The sequence below is a fragment of the Megalobrama amblycephala genome, linkage group LG12 (assembly GCF_018812025.1).
Source record: "Megalobrama amblycephala isolate DHTTF-2021 linkage group LG12, ASM1881202v1, whole genome shotgun sequence".
NCBI classification, from domain to species: domain Eukaryota; kingdom Metazoa; phylum Chordata; class Actinopteri; order Cypriniformes; family Xenocyprididae; genus Megalobrama; species Megalobrama amblycephala.
In genome coordinates this window covers 15420778-15435913 of record NC_063055.1, presented here as the reverse complement: position 1 = coordinate 15435913, position 15136 = coordinate 15420778, and the positions used below count along the sequence as shown (strand labels likewise).

The 15136-nt window shown below is 34.1% G+C and overlaps 1 protein-coding gene and 1 long non-coding RNA gene across 3 annotated transcripts; one reads left to right on the top strand and one right to left on the bottom strand.

The window, feature by feature from the left end:
• Positions 1-1149: 1149 nt before the first annotated feature.
• On the top strand, positions 1150-2520 carry LOC125280289. The gene is made up of 2 exons (XR_007187575.1): positions 1150-1423; positions 1562-2520. It is a non-coding gene; the product is annotated as an uncharacterized LOC125280289 (long non-coding RNA).
• A 221-nt stretch (positions 2521-2741) lies between these two features.
• On the bottom strand, positions 2742-15136 carry LOC125280287 (major histocompatibility complex class I-related gene protein-like). Of its 2 annotated transcripts, none has more exons than XM_048210724.1 (7): positions 14448-15136; positions 6538-6795; positions 6056-6334; positions 5570-5860; positions 4910-5026; positions 4665-4709; positions 2742-4465 (listed from the first exon to the last, which is right to left on the bottom strand). In XM_048210724.1, exons 1-7 carry the CDS (start codon positions 14494-14496, stop codon positions 4449-4451), a joined length of 1056 nt encoding a protein of 351 aa, XP_048066681.1. In that variant the 5' UTR covers positions 14497-15136; the 3' UTR covers positions 2742-4448. The 2 variants fall into 2 exon arrangements, with proteins under 2 accessions (XP_048066681.1, XP_048066680.1); XM_048210723.1 differs by having other exon boundaries at positions 6056-6337; positions 14448-15133.

Genomic DNA, 15136 nt, shown 5'->3' with positions numbered 1-15136 from the left:
AAATCTGAAAGCCATAGAAAGAATACATTTATTTATTAAAATCTTTATTTTTTGTTTTCCTTCAATCATTACAAAGTGATATATCATTATTAGGCATACGTGGCAGTAAACATTAAATTTTAAGTCTAAATTATTTGTTGAAACCTTGGAAGCCATAGAGAGAACACTTTTTTTTCATTAAACTACAATATAATACAATATTTATAATTAAATTATTCATTTTCTCTTTATTCGTTAAAATGCATAATATCAGCTAGGTATGTCAGTCATAGTCATTACAATTCAAGTCTTATTATATTTGGTCAAACCTGAAAGCCAAAGAAATTGTTTATTTTCTTCTTTCAGTTAACAGTTCATTATCAGCTAATATTACTCAACACCTTTTATTAAATACTACATATTTGCTACTACACATTTGCTGGTGGTAATGCCGTAAATGAGTCCTACCTGTCGCAACATTCCCTATACTGCCTTCTCTTATAAAATAAATTTTTATCATAGTAAATTCTAGTAAAAGTACTGTTTAGCATAAAACATGTTGAAGATTAGCGGACAGGCTGTCGATTTTTTAAATGATAAGCTATTTCCTCACAAAAGCGGTTTATTCAGTGTATGAAGCCTTTTAAAAAAAAGGCCTCTTGTCTCCTTCCCTGCATACCGCATTAGCTGGTGTTATGCTTTTTTCAGCTAAGGTTGCGGGCTTGTCTTCAAGTGGCTTTAGTTAAACTAAAAAAGAAATATTTCTGAAATAGTTGCAGTGGGCGGTCAGTTTTTGTGTAAATGTAAATTTTTGTCCAAAGTTCTCCACTTTTGATGTCATTGCAAGCAATTACTAATGTAGTAATTAAATATTCTCTTAGTTTTCACCAAAGTTATAGCAATAGACTTGTATGTGTTAAAAACAAACTGAAATATTTAGCCTAACGCAACACATGTATAAAGATAAAGTTAAATATAAAACGTTCAGGCCGTCGTTCTCATGTAATCATAATTTTAGACTTTCTGATATAGGCTAATGTGATTTCTCCTAAATAGTTTGATTTCTTTAAAAAAAAATAATAATAATAATAATAAAACATCTGATCAATCATTTTGACTCTGCCTGTCAGTGAACAGTTCCAGTTTGTTTTCAGTCATGTGACCTTTTCTTATAAGCAGTTGATGACAGTCTGGCTCTGAATTCAGTATGGGTTGCAAGTGTTTGTTGGCTCGGTGTAAGAATTTGACAGGTTGGCACTGGTTCCCCCGTGATGCTGACAAAGCTAGATTGTGGCTGCAGGCGGTGGGATCCCCATCAACTTTCGACACATCAAGATTGTTTGTGTGTAACAAGCATTTTTCACGGGAGAGCTTTTATAGACATGAGGACTTTGAAGACACTGAACAAAGTTTCAAATACCTTTCCATCCCTACAGGGCAGCAGGTAAGTGTCCTAATAATCATGATCTTGTCAAGCTTGCTGTCCTTTTGTGGTTTAGATGAATAAGAATAATCAGTTTGATTATTAATAATGAGATGATCACAGACCTATTCGAATAAACAAGATGTTTTTTTCTTTCAGTTTCACTTTAGCTGCTGGCTGGAAATATTGAAATTTTGCCCAGTGACTACAGCTGAAGGAGGAAGTCCAAATATGGTCATTGGTGAGATGAATTTATCGTGAAGTCGAACAACAAGCAGCCACGCTTCTGGGGTCTTCACACAGTCAGATCAGAAATGGCTATTCAGAGTAAATGTAGCTTCACTGTTTTAGTCATGTGAAACATTAAATAATGTAACAGTTTTTGTTAATAAATGTTATTATAAAGTGATAATAATGTCTTATAGTGAAGAATTGTATAGGTTGTTTTTGAACTTGAAAAAACAAAAAAATGTGTTCAACAGTTATATTTTGTTGGAAATGTAACAGGTTGTTCATAAATTGTAGTGACATTAACATTTCAAATGAAGGATTTATTATGATTTATCATTTATTATGATTTAAGATTTTTTAAATATTTATTAAATCAAATGTTAAAATGCCTGTAGTTTAAAATATGCTTTATAAATCAAGCAATGGTTTAAAATAATCTTAACATAATTAAATCAGCTGACACATCTTAATGAGGCCTTAAAGAAAGCTATTCTTGTTTTTGATATTAGTTTTTGATCTGTCTGCTCTCCCATCATAGTTATGAATAAACATGTAATACATTTTTTTTTTTTAACATAATATATAACTTTAATATGTGTAATATATCTTTAATATATTTCTAAATGAACCATATATAAGCTTTTCCAACATTTGAAGTGAAATCGACTGATTGTTCTCTTTACATAATTTTTTGTTTTCTTGTTTTAGGAAGCAACAGAAATTCCAAGATATTGAATGTATTGTGTTCCTTATGTTTCAGGCTATAAATTTAGCTTGTGTGGTGTTTTCTCATGAGTGTATCTTACCAACATCAATTATTCAAATCTTTGTGGAAAGCTTGTATTACAAATGCATATTTTCAATAAAAAAGACTTGAAGATCTTTAAGTTAGTGGGGTTATGTCTACATGTGGCAATGTGTGCCTCTCACAAAGACTCTGGTGAGAATGTTTTCCTATCCCTGGCCAGGTGTGACCCTTAGGTCTCAGGATCCTGTCCAAACAAAAAGGTTTTCTGTTAACAACTTATAGTTGGAAATTACTTTGTTCTGGTCTGGGTATTTAAGGGAAAGTGGAAAAACAGTCATTGGGATTCTGTAAACCGAATACCACCATATACAGTGCTGTGTGATTCCTGCACTCACACTGTGTGTAATTGGATTCTCATTGTTATTGTTATGTAATTGGCACAATACATTTTTACCTAAAAATAAAATACTATATTTGATTTATTCAGAACTCTCTTGAAAACATTATGACTAGTAGATTGTCATGAGGCTGATGTTCATGATAGGTCAAATTCAAGGCTCACGAATGAATGGAGCAGTTGGCACATTTGATTTCTGTCTAACACTGACTTAGCAAGTTGCATGAAAGTGAATAAAAAAACTACGCTTTTTGTACGAGCAAGCAGTTGGCGGCTGACTTAAAGGTATTAGTTAACCTTGCACCACTAAGATCAGACTGGCAAGTTTGTGATTGTGAAAGCCATGTACCCGGCCTGCATGAGACTCTGTGTGACATAGGATCCCTAATGAACGAATAATTGAAAGTATGGGATACCTAAAATAATCAAATATTTAATTTAATATTGAATTTAATTTGAAATTGGAATCAGATTAAATACAAAGCTATAGAGTCAAATTGAAATGAAATTATTACAAATTAGAAGCACAAGTAAAAGACCTACACAGAGAATTCCTTCACCCACACTGTTGGATTCCATCATTGGGCCAATGGGTGCTCCCTACACATCATTTGATGGTCATTATAATAACATAACCCAAATGGTATCCACCAAGCAAATGCTACAATAATTTAAGGTTTGCCTGTATTGTCCTTGACTATTTAATTTGATGTCCTACATTGACTCAATTTTCAAAGTTTCCCAAATTAACCTTTCAATGAACATATTCTTGACTTCATATTAAACATGGTATACTCATGGTATACTGGTAGAAGAGCATTTATTATGTGACATCAGAGCCTTGTTTTGAATAAAAATGACACAGTTAAACCAGGATCAATAAAAAGTAACAAACATACACTGGCATATAAAAGAGTGTCTCTAAAAGAACTTATGTTTGGTTTCTGTTTATAATTAAGCATCAGATGTAATGAACTGAACTATACAGAACTGAACTGTACAGAACATTTACCAGCAGCACATCTCTTCCTCCATATGATGTGTGTGGGTATGATGTAAAAAGAGTGTTAAAAGTAACACGGGCAATGGCAAAGGTTTGCCACAGAGATTGCACTACAAGTTGCTTTGGATAAAAGTGTCTGCCAAATGCATAAATGTAATGAAAATATAATTTAATGCACTAAATCAAATGTTATTTAACATGTCAAATGTAAATATGTCCAAATTTTTACTAGGAGAGTAGGATAAGATTCTGTTTTCACTTGATATACTAAAACTAAGTTTATAACAGAAAGCAATCTCTGCATTAAGCCATAGTGTTGCATTTAACAAATTTCTTGAACATAACAGAAAAACAATTTGCATAAACTGTTTGTAAAGATTGCACATTTAGAAAGGGATTTCTAGAGCAACATTTTGTCAGAAAACCTATCATGGTGGTTTAAGTCTTACGTGGTTTTCAGTCATTTTGTGCAGTCACTCTTATTTCTGAGCAGTGTGGCACACAGAAGTGAATTCTCCACAAAAGAAATCAGTTTGATGACTGTTCTCCTTTCTGCAACTTTCCACAGTGTCTCATCAGAGACTCCAATAAGAGAGTCTGACATCCACATGAGACCAAATATTGTGTGAATATTTCTTCAGAATTTGGATCCATCTGGGCTCATTTTTCATGTAGCATCTTGCACTGAGCAGAAAAAAAAAAGAAGTTTCTCAGTTCAATAGTTTCTCAGTACATTTAAAGTATAAATGAGATGTAAATGATATAATATTGTTTGTGTTGTTGAAATAAGTGTTGAAAAGTAAACAATCTACAATAGATATTTTATTTAATCACTTACTATAGCAGTAAAAAAAAAAAAAAAATTAAGTGAACATTTTCTCACTTGAAATATAGACGAAATGACTCTGTGATGGTTTGGCAACTGAACCTAAATGAGAATGAAGCAGTTACACACTTGTACAATAATACAGTTCAGAGCATCACTCAACTACACTTAAGACTAGATCTGGTTAAAAAAGAGATTGATTTATCCTTTTCACAAAAGAACTGAATATTTTGCGCTTGCTTTACCACACTATTTGAATATCAGATAAAAAAATGTATTGCCTTTCTATATGTAACATTTACCAGCAGAATGTGTCTTCTTCCTCCATATGATGAATGCAGTTATGATGAGAGCCACACACAGTAACACCAGCACACTGATAACAGATAACCTAATGGATCCTGAGTCAGATTCAGTATCTGAATTTAGGGTGATATGGAAAAAAGTGATATCAGAAGAAAACAAATATCAGTAAGCTACAGACAGCAGACAGAGGTAGTTTTTTTTTTTTGTTCTTGTTATTAAAGGGTTAGTTCACCCAAAAAATGAAAATTCTATTATTACTCACCTTCATGTCACTCCAAACCCATAAGACCTTCTTTTATCTATATTTTTGATGAAATCCAAGAGCTCTCTGACTCCTCCATAGACAACTATATTAAGGCCCAGAAAGGTAGTAAAGATATTGTTAAAATAGTCCATGTGACTACAATGGTTCAACTTTAATTTTATGAAGTGACCAGAATACTTTTTTTGTCTATGGAGGGGTCAGAGAGCTCTAGGGTTTCATCAAAAATATCATAATTTCGAGGTTGAACAAAGGTCTTATGGGTTTGGAATGACATTAGTGTGAGTAATTAATGACAGAAATTTCATTTTTGGGTGAACTGTCCCTTTAAACCTGATGTCTACTTTCATATCCAAAAGGTTTTGTTGTTGTTTTATTAGTAGTATTTCTTTACCAAACGTAATGTCCAATTTGTTGTCCAGATTGAGGTGCTTCATTGTACAGTTATATTTGTGTCTTTCACGTTGTTCTTCTGCGCTGATCACCAAACTCTTCCTCATCTGATAAGTTCCGTCTCCGTTGGGCAGAATCTCTCCTCCTGTGATCTGATCATCATCCACAGGCTGATCATCTCTGAACAGAGTCAGGTTAATGTGACGGGGGTAAAAACCAGTGGCCAGACAGCTGATCTGAAGCCCTTGAGAGTCTGGGAGTGTCTTCCTCATGAGTCTGACTCTGGGTTTCACTACAGAGAAGGACGAGAAGTGTTACTGTTGTTAAACTGAATCAGTCATTCATTTATCGTAATCATTCATTCATAGCATTCAGAGGAACATATTTTCTGTCAGCACTGCTGTCTGGGTCAGATTTGTCAATTATGATATGTTTAAACTTTATTTTACTGAATATATTATACTGTTAATCAGGTTGATTCTCTCACCTTTTCTCATCACATTGTTCTTTTCCATATTCAGGTACCTTCGCAAAGTTTTGATGCAAATAGGATGATACACATTTTCATACATAAAGTTTTCATGAAGTTGTTTTAGTTGGTCCCATGCTATCGCCCATGGCATTTTGAACTGGATGTCATGTTTTTCTATGTCGAAAATAAACTCCTCCAAATTTTGCCCACCGAAAGCATCCCAGAAATGAAGTAGACCTGGTTTACCATTGTTCAACAGTTCACATCCAACAAGTCTCTGATGAACATGTACACCTTCTGATGAAGGAAATAAAATTAGACTTTTATTGTACTATGTCAATGAAGAATCAAAAAATGTGGTGAAATTAAAATGAATATACTCGTCTTTTTTATGATTACTCCATGTGGTAAATATAGCTTTCTCATTTCTACTTCAAAATGGCTTAAAACACATAAAAGCTACATGTGGTATTAATTGTGCTGTGTATAACACTCACTGTCTGTGTGATTTTGGTGATCTTTTAGATAAAAAGCTCGATCTTTCATTCTATAATATTTTTCACGAAATATAGTATCAGCATCACTTTGCTCTTCATCATAGTATTTTGAATCACTGTGAGAGCGATAGACAGGTTTCCATGTGACAGAATCATAATATCCTATTTGCAGATCATCCAACATCAGCACAACACTGAACTCAGGAAATGGTGTCTGTCCAACAATATATGTTGCCAAAGCCATCAGTGAGTGAGAACCTGTGGATACACAAGGACAAGCATATATTAGCATGGTGTCAAATTAGGTCATTACTGTATACAGTACAACTTTACATTCCTGCACAATACCGAAAGAGATTCCAGGATCAGAAAGACTGAGTAGTCATTTTTATTTGTTTAGAGTTTTGTTTAGTAAGTTAAAGAAGTGTGTGGACTTGAATGTGGTGTCCTTGCATTGATCGGAGAGGTTATATTGGCACATCGACTGCAATCTCATTTTGAACACTCAAAAACCAAGCCTTCCTGGATCTTCAAGGACAGTTTCACTGATCTACAGTTTGATCCATTAATCCATATGGTTAGGGGCTTATGTAGGGGTGGACTTTAGGGATAAGGGCAAGTAAGGTCCCTATAGGGCAGTGTACATTATTATTTTAAATATTATATTTAAATATAATCATACACGTAAGTTGTTATTATTACATACTGTTTTATAATGTAGTACTACAATACAATAAGGTGCAAGGATTATCTGCCACTATTTACAATAAGTATAAATAGCGCCTAACTCTATTTATACTATAAATATGTGGTGTGTGTGTGTGTGTGTGTGTGGGGGGGGGGGGGGGGTTGTTATTGTAATTGTACTATTACAATAATAAATGCACAAAATTTATTTACATAGACCTCATGTTTAATATGATAGTTTCTTCCTTATCTACTATAATACATGTCGTTAGTCTCGAGAGTATTTACATTAGTCAATAAATATGTGGATCCACATTTGGTATTAGATTGTCCTGATGGACTACTGGTAGAATTTTTGCTGAGTGTGCCAGAGGTTCTGGGATCTAATCAACCTCCCTATAGCTATAACATGTTATTTAGCCTAAAACATGCTTTCACACATTTATTTTTCAGTATTTTTGGGAGGAGTTACATTTACATACGTGGTTTCAAGAACCAGATGCATTTAGACCTGTTCAGTTTTGACTGGAATGCGTCCCAGACCACCTCCTGAAGTGGTCTGAGCGATCGGATTTATCCATCTCAAATGCGTTTTGGAGGGCATTTAGACCTGGTCTTTTCACTATTGGATAGCTATCCGATCAGAGAAAACGCATGAAGTGACCAGGTGTAAACAGGCCCAAAACGGAAGTGACTTAAACTGCAATTCATCGACTGGCCGCTAGGGACAGGCTTTAAAAGAGAGCAGAATCTCATTGAGCCCCATGTTAAAATGCCCAACATCACAGCAAAAAAAAAAAAAAACCAAAAAAACATGTTTACAGCCTGGTACAAATTGTGCTTTTGGTCTATACAGCTAATTTTTGCTAATTGAGAATTTTTTTATAACTAATTTATCCATTTAAATTATATTAAGCCTTAATGTTCTGCATAATTAAGGATGTGGCCACTTGAGTGACAGGTTTGCCGCTGCTGTCTGTGAGCCGTCACGTTACCTTAGCTAATTCCAGATGCTGAATTTGGCATCTCTACTGTGTTTGTGCTTTTTTCTGGATTATTTTTTCGGGATTATTTCATACAATTATTTTCATACAATTATCAAATAATATGGCTTGCTGTGCGGTTTATCTCGGTTCTGTTCTGTGCGGTTCGGGATTATTTAATACAATTATCAAATAATATGGCTTGCTGTGGGGTTTATGCGTTTGTGTACATGTGCACACATGCAGAAGATAAACAGAACACATTGTTGGATCGTCTTGGCATTGGCTAAAAGTTTTGTTTGTCAGATTTACTACAATGACAATGGCTGGAGAATATGCCTCTCAAGGCACCACAAAATCCAAGAGCACTGCTTGGATATTATAACTAAAACTGCTGCACTGTTTTGAAAAATTATACTTTGGACGTGGGCTCATTTGTTTCTGAGTGTCACAGTTCCAGTCATTCCCGGACTCCATTTCCCATAATCCTCCCTGCCAATCACCTGCACTCACTTCACCAATCAGCAATCACCCACACCCAGCTGCAGCACATTACCTGGACTATTTAAGCCACTCTCATTCTCACACTCATTGCGAGGTCTTGTATTACTACGGTTTGCATTTCTGAGCGTTTGTCATTGTGTTTGTCTGCCTGTTACTGAACTTGTCTGTTTCCCGTGTACGATTCTCTGCTGCCTGCCCTTTGGATTATTTGCTCTGTCTTGAACTTGTGATTGATGTCTGCCTGCCCTGATCTACTGCCTGTTCCACGACCACGATTCTGCCTTGTCCCTGCTGTACCTGTTTGCCACTGTTTGACCCTTGCCTGTTTGACCACGAACATTGTTTAATAAAGCCTGCACATGGATTCCACGTTGTGTCCCGAGTCGTTACAGTGAGAGTCTAACATATATGATTGTATACAGTTTTACAACATAAACGCTGCTCAGATTACATAATTTCTTGAAGAATGATAAAGAAGATCATTCAAAAGAAATGTGATGCAAACAATGGACAATATATCAATATTTCATGGATTTAATGCGTTTGTGGACAAAAAGTGCTGTTGTTGTTTTTCAATGGACTCTCATGGACATTTTACCCAAGTGTAATGGATTGGATTCATATCGCGATCGTATGAAGTCTTGTTTTGATTTTGCGTGTTGTCATTTGCACACCCGACACAAATTACAAGGTAACACTTTATAATAACGTTCAGTTATAAGTCATTTATGAATTATTAGTTAATGATTAACAAATCATTTACAAAACATGAATAAACATTTATAAATGATTGATAAGTGATATACTAATATTTTATGAATGTTTTATAAATTCAGTTATAAGTCATTTATAAATTATTTGTTAATTATGAACAAATCATTTACAAAACATGGGTATATGTTCATAAATGATTAATAAATGATATGTTAACATTTTATGAATGTTTCATTAGTTCAGTTATGAGACACTTATAAGTTATTAGTTAATGATGAACAAATCATTTACAAAACATTACAATATACGTTCATAAATGATTAACAAGTGTTATGCTAACAATTTACAAATCTGTAATCAAACAGATCATTAGTAGATGATTTATAAGTTATTAGTCAAGACATTATTTATAACTTATAATAACTGAAGTATTTATGACAAAATTGTTTTAGTATCATTATCTCAATTATCAATTGTTAATCATGAACAAATGAAGAACAAACCATTAGTAAATGCTCAGTATATGATTTATTGATGAAGTTGTAAGCTGGTCTGTGTTCAAAAGCACAAACATGCAGGTATGCTAAAGCACTATTTTTAAGAAGAGTAATTTATTTGTTTTGAAGTGGATAAACATTTATAAATGCCAGACATTTATAACATTTATAAATTCCAGTGGATTATATTAAATCCTTTCACTCATCAGCACAGACTTGTGTTTTGTGTGTAGTGTGTGGGGTCTAGTGATGAAGTCACCCTCTGATCCAGATTTACCTTCCACTGAAGCTCACATCAGGTGCACAGAGTTAAACACTCCATGTGTGTCAGAGAAGACAGCTGTCTATACCCTCACCAGTCAGCACTTACACTGCAGTACACACTACAAAGTGTTCAACACCTGTTATAGATGATGTGTAAACGCATGAATAAATCCTTTATAAAGCTTTCTGCATCCCCTATTCTAAAGTGTAAACTATTTTTCACTTGTAAATGTGTTATATATCATTTATAGACCTTTCTTACCTGTTACAAATTATTTGTATATGTATACAAGTCATTTATAACACTTTCTGCGTACCCTATTCTAAAGTGTAAACTATTCATCACTTATAAATGTGTTACACATCATTTGCAGATGTTCCTGTTACATTATCATCTCACTCCATCACTTTACCCAAGCCTAAAATTTACATTATTTAAAAAATTAAAAAATAAACACTCTGCCACCGTTTAACCAGCACTTAATCATTTAATTTTTATCTTGCTTTTCATGGAACAGCTCCTCACCATAACATGAAAACGCACCATAAACTGATAATAAACGTAGTCCATTATTTTGTGCATTATTTTCAAGTTTTCAGAAGTCGTACGATGCCATTGTGTGAGGAAAAGATTTTTATAACGTAATATAACCATTATACATTAATAATCGTATCAATCCGTCGTTTCATAACTTTCAAATTAAAATTGGCGCGTCTAACAATACGACACAGGTTTGCGGCAGTAACGTCAAACCTCGCTCCTTATTGGCTGTCACATGTGATTTGCGACTACCATAGAGTGTTTGCGACATGCCGAATTTGAGTTGCTGTGTTGAGTTAGATCAGCGCGACGCTTAAAAGGTTGGAAATGCAGATCAGAGGAATGTTTGCAGCGATTAAACACTTTAATTTCATTCTGTTACTCACACAAAATTATGATTTGCTGTCATTTCGCTGGTAATGTAGCACATGTGTCGTTTTGTCTGTTCTGTATACTGCTTTTTGTAATGTTTTAAATAAATTATTGTGACTAAAGTACATTTATCTGCCTGTTACACTAACGTTACATATATTGTCAAAATGGTTATGCTTAAGGTAATAGGGTGGAGTAGGGAGCTTAAAATTATACTTTTTATACAACAGTATATCAACTAAGATAACAGTCACTGTATATCTGTATTGCGTTTTTATTTTTGTTAAGTGGCTAAAAAGTGGTCATGTTTAGGTATAAGGGGTGAGTTAGGGGCTCAAAGTAAAATATAGTATATAGTAATAGTAAAATATATTTGCATAAAATATAATTTTTATATAAAAATATACAATTTAAATATCGGGATTCGTATAGATTTTTATATCCTGTAACGTACTGAAAGATATACTTTGCATATGGCAAATAAATGGTAAATTTACTAATTGCAGTTTGTACATAATTTATAAAGAAGGTCTGCAAATGATATGTAACACATTTATAAGTGATGAATAGTTTACACTTTAGAATAGGGTATGCAAAAAGTGTTATAAATGACTTGTATACATATACAAATAATTTGTAACAGGTAAGAAAGGTCTACAAATGATATGTAAGACATTTAAAAGTGATGAATAGTTTACACTTTAGAATAGGGGATGCAGAAAGTGTTATAAATGACTTGTATGCATATACAAATAATTTGTAACAGGAAAGAAATGTCTACAAATGATGTGTAACACATTTATAAGTGATGAATAGTTTACACTTTAGAATAGGGTATGCAGAAAGTGTTGTAAATGACTTGTATACATATACAAATAATTTATAACAGGTAAGAAAGGTCTATAAATGATATGTAACACATTTACAAGTGAAGAATAGTTTACACTTTAGAATAGGGGATGCAGAAAGCTTTGTAAATGATTTATTCATGCGTTTACACATCATCTATAACAGGTGTTGAACACTTTGTAGTGTGTACTGCAGTGTAAGTGCTGACTGGTGAGGGTATAGACAGCTGTCTTCTCTGACACACATGGAGTGTTTAACTCTGTGCACCTGATGTGAGCTTCAGTGAAAGGTAAATCTGGATCAGAGGTTGACTTCAACACTAGACCCCACACACTCCACACAAAACACAAGTCTGTGCTGATGAGTGAAAGGATTTAATATAATTGACTAGAATCACCTGACTGTAAGGTATTTATAAATGTTTATCCACTTCAAAACAAATAAATTACTCTTCTTAAAAATAGTGCTTTAGCATACCTGCATGTTTGTGCTTTTGAACACAGACCAGCTTACAACTTCATCAATAAATCATATACTGATCATTTACTAATGATAATTTACTAATAATCATTAACTAATCACTGATCATTAACTAATAAATTATAAATGACTTATAGCCAAATTAATAAAACATTCATAAAATGTTAGTATATCACTTATTAATCATATATGAATGTATATTCATGTTTTGTAAATGATTTGTTGAACATTATCTAATAATTTATAAATTACCTATAACGGAATTAATAAAGCATTCATAAAATATTAACATATCACTTAGCAATCATTTATAAACATATAATCATGTTTTGTAAATGATTAGTTCACCATTAACTAATAATTTACAAGTGACTTATAACTGAACGTTATTATAAAGTGTTACCAATTACAATATTACTGTTGCTGGAGCATCTATATAGTAAAAACGACACCATAGATTGACAGTAAACCTTTAGAACTTTCAAATGATATAGCTTGTTATCTTTATTAATATTTTAGATAGTGTCTAAGATAGATATATAGCTCCTTAGCCTGCTAACATGATCACGTCCGCATTGCATTAAACAACACAAGTAAAATAATATAACAAAGAATGTTTTAGTAGGCCTATTTAACTGTAAGCTTAAAGCTAGTAAATATTTTAGCGGATTCACTCAGCATTTAAACACGGTTGTCTCTTCTGAAACTCAGCAGCGTTTACCTGACTGCTGGTCCTCTTTGTAGCAGCACGAAAAATATTAGAAAAATAACTTTTATTCAAATTGTGAACAGCCTATATTAAATACATAAAGCGAGCAAAGCTCGCTCCCTAATCACTATAGCTTTCAAACAGATGCAACACGATTGGCTACAATGCTCGGCGCTGCAAATCGTGCTGTAAGCCTTTAACGGTCTTCAGACAGAGCGTGAACACAAATAGGCACGGGACCATTTGAAAGCAGCTGGCAAATGCACCGAATTGATTTGGAATAGTCTTGGCTATTGGACCTGCAGTCCGCCCGTGCCTACCGCGCGTCCGACCCGCACCCGCACCGAACCCGACACGTAAATATTATTCCACCCGTTACATAAAAGTTACATAAAATTTGGCGGGTCATCTGTAAGGTAACCGCGGGTACCCGCCCACGTGCAGGACTCTGGGGTGTGGTTTGCAGGAACCAGGCACCTCAGTCTCTTTGCCCATTTTCAGTTATCAGGGAGTGACGCGCTGCCTAGATGGCAACGGCTGCTTTTTCGCTTCAAATATGCTCTTCAGAAATCTACGAGTGACGTCACGGACACTACGTCCATATTTTTTTTTTACAGTCTATGGTTATAATCCACCCTTGTATATTTTTTTCTCATTAAAATCAAAGATTTTCAATGTTCATTGTTGTATATCAAGAGCAGTGGTACGTTTATGTGCATTTTGTTTTGTGATTTGAACGGAACAAATAGAGAGTCTCTGCAACAGTTAAGCGATAGATTGAAGCGCAGTGTGCACGAGCGCCAAGAGAACACTGATAACAGCGACAACGAGCACAACATGATTTCAAAAATAACACATCCCAGCGCCAGATCGCCTATTATTTAAGACAAATTGATAATCAACTAGATATGTTTCTTTTGTATTAGATACATCCATTCTGCGAGATGTTTCAAAAAGTGGTGAGGACAATATCGACCCTGGCAAAAAGTGGTGGGGACATGTCCCACCCGCAAATTACGCAGGTATGACTCCAAATACTCAAAATATTTGTAGATTATTAAGTAATTAGACATAGTTGGTTCGGGTGATATTAATCAGTTTCAGAAGTGCTGTTTTTTATTGCTTATTAAACCCATAAACGTGAAACATCCCAACGGCTCAATTCTCAAAAGTAGTATTCACCAAAAACATAGCAAAAAGCTGATATTTGCAGCCAGTTTTAGTTTCCTACATATATTCAAAATTAGATGTATGATGACCGTGCACATTACATGGTTGAAAGTTAGGACAGCAGTAGACTACTAACTTACCTGCATTAACGACTGTCAAAAATGACAACATACACACAAAAATGAGCATCTTCTCAAATAATAAATCCCAGTGGTTCAGAAAAGAGTGCAGGTGTTTTTCCCCTTTAAAAGTGTCCTCTTATTGTAACTGTTTTCAACAGTTTGTTGTTGTTTTTGGAGTGTTACCAGTTGCACAGTACTGCCATCCACCACACGTAGCTAATGTCATGGCTTCATATCAGTTTTACACTGAATTGCACTTATCTGTTAGTTGAGACTCCAAGACCTGCAATGGGTGTGAGAGATAAGAGAGATATCGAAAATGTGTGCTGTGTGTGTGCCTCCTTCAACGGGGTTATATCCTATGAATTGTGTGTCTTGTAGGCCTAAATATTTAAAAATCGCCCTTATTACTTTAGTCTGTCTTTAGTCTCTAATAATGCAGTCGATTCTCTTCCAGTTTAGGATATTATTTTTAGCTTAGCCTATTGTTCACAGTAATAGTTTTTCCATTTCATTAACATGTTCTACACTCTCACTACACTGACATTTATTAGTTTTTGTTTTAAGAAGAATAGTGTGTTGTTTAATCCTGTGTGTTCCAATCTGTTTAAAATATTACTTCTTCTCTTCTGTATTTACTTTGATAAACTGATGCCATTGTAAAATACTTTTTTGACCATATATGCCATGATTTTATAATAGCAGCT

Bases quoted from the DNA above. Each gene is read 5' to 3' on its own strand.
- LOC125280287 (XM_048210723.1), bottom strand. From the start codon at position 14,496: ATGCTCATTTTTGTGTGTATGTTGTCATTTTTGACAGTCGTTAATGCA. The intron at 6,796-14,447 runs GTAAGTTAGTAG...GTGTATCCACAG, and splicing joins TTTGACAGTCGTTAATGCAG to GTTCTCACTCACTGATGGCT. The intron at 6,338-6,537 runs GTGAGTGTTATA...TTCCTTCATCAG, and splicing joins TCACCAAAATCACACAGACA to AAGGTGTACATGTTCATCAG.